Source organism: Triticum aestivum, unplaced genomic scaffold (assembly GCF_018294505.1).
Source record: "Triticum aestivum cultivar Chinese Spring unplaced genomic scaffold, IWGSC CS RefSeq v2.1 scaffold40682, whole genome shotgun sequence".
In the NCBI taxonomy this organism is placed as follows: Eukaryota; Viridiplantae; Streptophyta; class Magnoliopsida; order Poales; family Poaceae; genus Triticum; species Triticum aestivum.
The window spans coordinates 245-6525 of record NW_025235047.1 but is presented as its reverse complement, the minus strand read 5'-3'; the positions used below and the strand labels follow the sequence as shown (position 1 = coordinate 6525).

Here is a 6281-nt window from a genome sequence, read left to right as displayed (position 1 = left end):
CATACTGTAGCACTCCTCTCCATCTCAAATACTAGCTACCTGTGTGCTATAATACGAGACACAACTTGTAGATGGAGATCCTGGCCAGATGCTAGTCTCAACAAGAGTAGCCTGAAAGGTTTCATGACTATGTAGTATGTACACAATGCAGCTAAAATGATTGAGCAGCTGTGTTGGCAATCCACCTGTCAGATTTAACAAGTTATTAGTTAGTACTACTTCAAAACAATAGATAATTGCGGGATCGACTCCCTTTCTTCGTTGGAAAAGAAGGAATACATAGATAGCAGGAGTTGTGTTACCTTGTGCTACTCAAGTTCAAGTATCACATTAAAATCTGGTTTTGTTCCTTTTAATTGCTTGGCTTGCTCTTGTAGCCCGGGACTGCAACCCTGCACTAATAGACACTCCAGTGAAGTGGGAAAGTCCCCCTTGTGCAGAGATTGGATTTTAGGACAATCTTGGACAAATAGTGTCTTAAGAGAAGGAAGGCTGTGTAGGCCTTGAGGAAGGCACAACAGATTAGGGCAATCCATAAAATTGATGAAACGGAGTGAGGTGAGGAGCTGAAGAGCTCTCTCTTCCTCTTCCGTGAAGCTTTCTGCCCGGTGATCATACCAGAATTCTAAAGTGTGGAGGGTAGCGGCAAGGAGGCTACAGATGGGAGCCACAAGCACTGCTGAGATGCAATCCACTGTAAGTTCTCGTAGTTGACAGTTGTCTGCAGGCGATAACAGGTTGGTCCTTGCTACCACCAATTCCGAGAACAAATCCGCTGATATAGAACGGTTAAGACAATTTCCTCTGTTGTACATCTTCAAACTGTTGAGGTTGACTGTGATGGGAGGATTAAAACCATCCACTGTTAAATTCTCAGAGTTCACCAGTACAAGATCGGTGAGACAAGTGAGGTTCGAGAGCAGAGCCATTGACTCCATGCTTGACTCTCCATCAATCTCAAGTTCCTCGAGGGAAGAAGGCAAAGGATTGATGATGGTGTGAGCTGCTTCGATGGGCCGCAGAAAGAAGTTGCCACATTCTTTTACTGTAAGTGATTGGAGGCACGCGAGGTCCTGCAGTCCATGGCACCTGATGCTGCATCTTCTGACATCTAGTCTTCTTAGGGATTTCAGATTGCTGAGCGGTGCCATTGACTGCATGCCTGACTCTCCTTCAATCTCAAGTGTCTCCAGGGAAGCAGGGAAAAGCTTGATGGTGTGAGCTGCTTCGGTATGCCATGGAAAGAAGTTGCCACAGTTGTATACTGTAAGATATTGGAGGCACGAGAGGTCCTGGAGTCCATGGCACGTGAAGCTGCATCTTCTGACATCTAGTCTTCTTAGGGATTTCAGATTGGTCAGCTCTGTCATTGAAATGTGTGATACATCTGTAATGATGGTGTGAGCTGCTTCGATGGGCCGCAGAAAGAAGTTGCCACATTCTTTTACTGTAAGTGATTGGAGGCACGCGAGGTCCTGCAGTCCATGGCACCTGATGCTGCATCTTCTGACATCTAGTCTTCTTAGGGATTTCAAATTACTGAGCGGTGCCATTGACTGCATGCCTGACTCTCCTTCAATCTCAAGTGTCTCCATGGGTGGGAGAGACAACTTTGGGCAATCAAAAATTTCAAGTTTCGACAGATGGTTATAACAGCCAGCAGAGTACTCGCGCAGGAAGGGTAGTGTACGGAGATTGGGGCATGACCTGCAATAAATAGTTTCAAGCCTTGCAAACGAATCATTAGGCACCCCAACCCACTCAATAAGTTCAGGCAAGGAATCAAGGACAATCAGCTTCAACTGCAAAAAACTTTTGTTTGTAGCGCCACAAAAGACATGGCGGATCTCACTAACTTCATAAATGTTGCTCAATGTGAGTGATTCAGTCGGTCAATCCGCAAGCATAAGAGATGTTTTTTTCTTTTCCTTGAGGGGCAGGTACAAGCTCAACAGATGTGAACCGCGTCGCACCATGCATGCCTGCAAAGTGTCTACGGCGCAGCGCCTTCTTCCCCGTGACCAGAGTTGACGAACGACAAGCCCGAGCCTCGCAGGGCCTCGTCGACGATGCCATCCAGCCTGGCCGCCATGGCCGGCGTCACATGGCTGCGCCAGTCGCCGACCACGCCCTTCCTGAAGAAGGCGTCGTTTGACACGGCCAGTGCCGGCGCGCCGTTCCTGTTGACCTCCAGGTTCCTCAGCTTCTCCAGGCTGCACAGCTCCAGGATGGCGCCCACCACGCCGGCGTCTTCCTCCTCCGCCGTGAACGGGCATCCTAGAAACCGGGCCAGCTTCCGGACGTTGCCCGACGGATCGCGCAGCATCTCCTCGTACCTCAGGAAGAGCACCTTGTCCGGGCGATCCCTGCTCGCCTCCCAGTACTCGGCCGCCTGCCCCCACATCGGCCCCGACCCGTTGCGGCCCTCGCAGAACACTTCGATCAGCTCGGCCAAGTCCAGATCCTTGGGCTGGTCGTCGCCGGCGCCGTTGTGGGCGACTAGCTTCTTGAGGAACCAGTACCACGACACCAGCACGTCCTTGGGGTCCCGGCAGATGTACACGATCCGGCTAACGCGGGTGACGCGCTCCGGCAGCTGAGAGTAGGCCCAGTGTGTGGCGAGGACGCGCGGCGGGGATGGGCACGCCGCGGCGAGGACGTCGCGCACCTCCTCAACGGAGCGGCCGAAGAAGACGCCTTCCAGGAATCTGACGCAACCGTGCGGGTTGCGGACCAGGAGCGGGTGGTCGGCAGACCATGGCGGGTGCGCGCCGCGGTGCACGGTGGCAAAGGCGAGGGCCTTGAGCCACGTGGTGCCGGACTTGGGGCAGGTGACCACGAGCGCGTCGCCTGGCGCCGGCTCGAAGTGGTCGTAGAAGGCCGCTAGCGCCGGCAGGAACCTCTCCGGCACCCAGAACCCACGGTACCGGCGGTGCGCGAAGGGCGGCCACCGTGTCTCCAGCGGCAGAGTCGGGATCACCTCGGCCACGTTGTACGTGTGCAGCCTGGGATGGTCATGCTCGCCGTCCGCTGCCAACAGCGCCGACGTCTCCTCGATGGCCATAGCGCTCTCAAGTCTGAACGGCGAGTGCGAGATGTGGGCAGTGGGAGGACGGCGACGACCGATAGTGATAACTAAGAATGCCGATGATCGAGCTGATAGTACTGTAAGTAGTAGGTACTCCCTCCGTCCGGAAATACTCGTCGGAGGATTGGATGTATCTAGATGTATTTTAGTTCTAGATACATTCATTTTTATGCATTTCTTCGACAAGTATTTCCGGACGGAGGGAGTACAAATAAGTGGTTGCGCCGTGGACGAGACGTGGACAACAAAATATATATACTCGCCACGTTATACTATGTCCTTCATACAACTTGCCAAAAATTGTCAAAAAAATATGCCCGTGTATCACGCGGAGTCGCGAGCACTAGCGACACAAAGTTGTAAAATACACAATACTTGCAATTTTTTAGGACGTGGATAACCACCACACGTGTGGGTTTTAAGGGTTCTGGCCACACGTTTTGTGTGGTGTCTAAGCGAACCAGCCCACACGCCTACGTGTGGTGAAAACAAGTAATGCCCACACGCTTTTTTTTGCCTTGCGGTCTTTCTCACGCACCTACGTGTGGGCAAAATCAATAATGCCCACACGCCCGTACTTACGGTCCCGCACGCTCCGCGTGACAGTCATCACGCGTTTCCGCAGTTGCCATGGTCCGGACCCTCTTCCATGTTTGTTTAACTGCAGTTGCCATGTTGATGAACTACAGTTGCCATGTTTGACAATTACATTTGCCATGATTGCTCAACTGCTGATGCCACCTCAGGTCAAGTGCCAGATGTCATTTTTGGACAACTGCAGTTGTTGCCATGTATGGTCTGGTCTACTACAGTTGCCTTGATTTGAAAAACTTTAGGAATTGTCACCTACTGACACTAGGCAGTTGTTATGCAGCACTACAAAAAAGGGAGTTGCCATCTAAAAAAACATGTTCGGGTAAAGAGGGAGTTGTCATCTGCTTACAAGCAACTAGGGCAGTTGCCATGTACCCTGCAGAAAACATGGCAACTCGAGGTAAAAAGAGAGAGTTGACATCTGCTTACAAGCACGCTAGGGCAATTGCCATGTACGCTGCAACACAAATGGCAACTGACAGCTTTGAGTGTGGGAGAAGAGACGGGTAAATGGCCACAACGAGAGCCTCCTTCTTGCACTCTCCTTTTTTTCAGGCAACCCTCACATACGAAGCACACGAGCTACATCGGCAGTTAGCTTTCAACATTGCAGCTGCGATGGCCCTATGCTGGAAATGGAGACTCGACATGCTGGGGACTGCAGGCTCCTTTGTGAAGCAACCACCGGCGAGCGTTGGCACATGACTAACGAGGAGATGCTAGAACCACCACATACAAGTGTTGCAACCATTGACAAAAAAGCTTCAAGCCAAGATAAAAAAAAAGCTTCAACCAGCCACTGTCAAAATACAAAAGTTGCAACCGTTGCGAAAAAATCTTCAATCTTGGATAGAAAAAGCTCCAACCGAAAGATATACAGAGTTTCAACCAAGCACTGGTCGAAGAAATTTTTTGCAACTGTTCACATAACAAGCTACGATTGTAGTTGAAAAAAAAGGCTTCAACTTGTGGAAAAAGATTCAACCGATGTGAGAAAAAGCTCAACCGGGGTGTCGACGGTGCGAGCAGTGACATTGAAAGCTGCGGCACGGCGGTGCTGCAGCGGACATGCTACAACGAAGGCGGATAGGTGTTGCAACGACAGAGGCATCGGGTGTGCTTCTAGGCGGCGGTGTTTTGCTATGAGGTCGACGTTGTCCTGCTGGAACTGGCAAGGATGGGTGCTGCGACGGCGACCACCGGCAACGAGGGCGGCAACCGGCGGCGACGAGGACAGCCGGCAAGCTGGCTGGCATCTGGAGAGGCGACATGTTTTTTTTTGTGAAGCAGTTGGGAAGGAAAGGTAACATGCGGCTATAATAGAGTGAATCGTGTGTGCTTTGTGTGACCAACCGAAATTTCGGCCGGTCGACCAACCTATCACTTGCCGAAAAAGAATATAGCCATCATGCAACTTGCCTCCTAAACACATTATCTTCAGATTGTACGTATCTGAAAGGTACTGTAAAAATCTGTTTAAAATTCTGCCCGTGTATCACGCGGACACTAGTTTATAGAATGCGCCAGCCGTGAAAATTGGTTGCTTGCATGGGAAATACCCAATGGTTCCTGGGTACATAAGTATCCTATATGGGGTTTTATTTTTAATAGTTAAATAAAAAGTCAAAATAGTTAAGAAACTATTTTTGAATAAAGTTGACTTACTTGCGCACTAGTATACACATTTTCATAAAAAAGAAAACTATTTTGACTTCACAGCAGAAAAGATAAAATTTATTTGCTATTATAGGTCACTATTCACGCTATTTTGACCGGAAATTTGTCTTTTTTGAAAAAAAGTCAAAGAGGAATTTTATGTTTTTGTCACTTTTCTCACTAGTACAATAGAAGCTCAAGTTTTTATCAAAAATACTTTTAGAAATTTTTAACTTTTTGTTGAATTACTAATTTTTTTTTACATATAGGGTACATATGTACCCAGGAACCAAAAGTTCCCCTCCTTGCTTGCATGCACCTGCCTGCCTGCCGTGCCATGGACACGCTACCACTGACAAGAGCAGCAAGCAACGGCGATGGCACCGGCAAGCCAAAGCCACATGTGCTCGTCGTGCCTTACCCGGCGCAAGGCCACCTGCTACTGCTTCTCGACCTGGTGGTGCTGCTCGCCGGACGGGGGCTCGCGCTCACCGTCGCTGTCACGCCAGGCAACGTACGGCTCCTCGCCGCATTGCCGCCGTCCGTCGCCACTGTCGTGCTGCCGTTCCCATCCGGGCCTTTTCTCCCGGCCGGATGTGGCGAGAACACCAAGGACCTTCCGGCGGACCTCTTCCGGCCGTTCATGGCGTCCCTGGTGGCCCTCTCGGCGCCGCTGCTCCCCTGGTGCAAGGCCCAGCCCCGTCCCGTCACGTCCATTCTCTCCGATCTGTTCATGGGCTGGACGCTTCCGCTCGCCGACGAGCTTGGCGTGCCGCACGTGGCCTTCTAGCCCACCAGCGTCCACTACCTCGCATTCACTCGCTTCCTTTGGCGCCGCATGCCGACAGGGCACGACGGCGACGGCGAGAGGGTAGTCACCTTCCCGGAGCTGCCCGGCTCGCCTAGCATCCCGTGGCGCCGCCTGTCGGGGCTGTTCCGGATG

At 51.2% G+C, this 6281-nt stretch overlaps 1 protein-coding gene across 1 annotated transcript; it reads right to left on the bottom strand.

Moving 5' to 3' along the window:
* Positions 1–1604: 1604 nt before the first annotated feature.
* On the bottom strand, positions 1605–3116 carry LOC123176253 (cytosolic sulfotransferase 8-like). Its single transcript, XM_044590553.1, has one exon. It carries the CDS (start codon positions 3062–3064, stop codon positions 1994–1996), a length of 1071 nt encoding a protein of 356 aa, XP_044446488.1. The 5' UTR covers positions 3065–3116; the 3' UTR covers positions 1605–1993.
* Positions 3117–6281: the final 3165 nt, after the last annotated feature.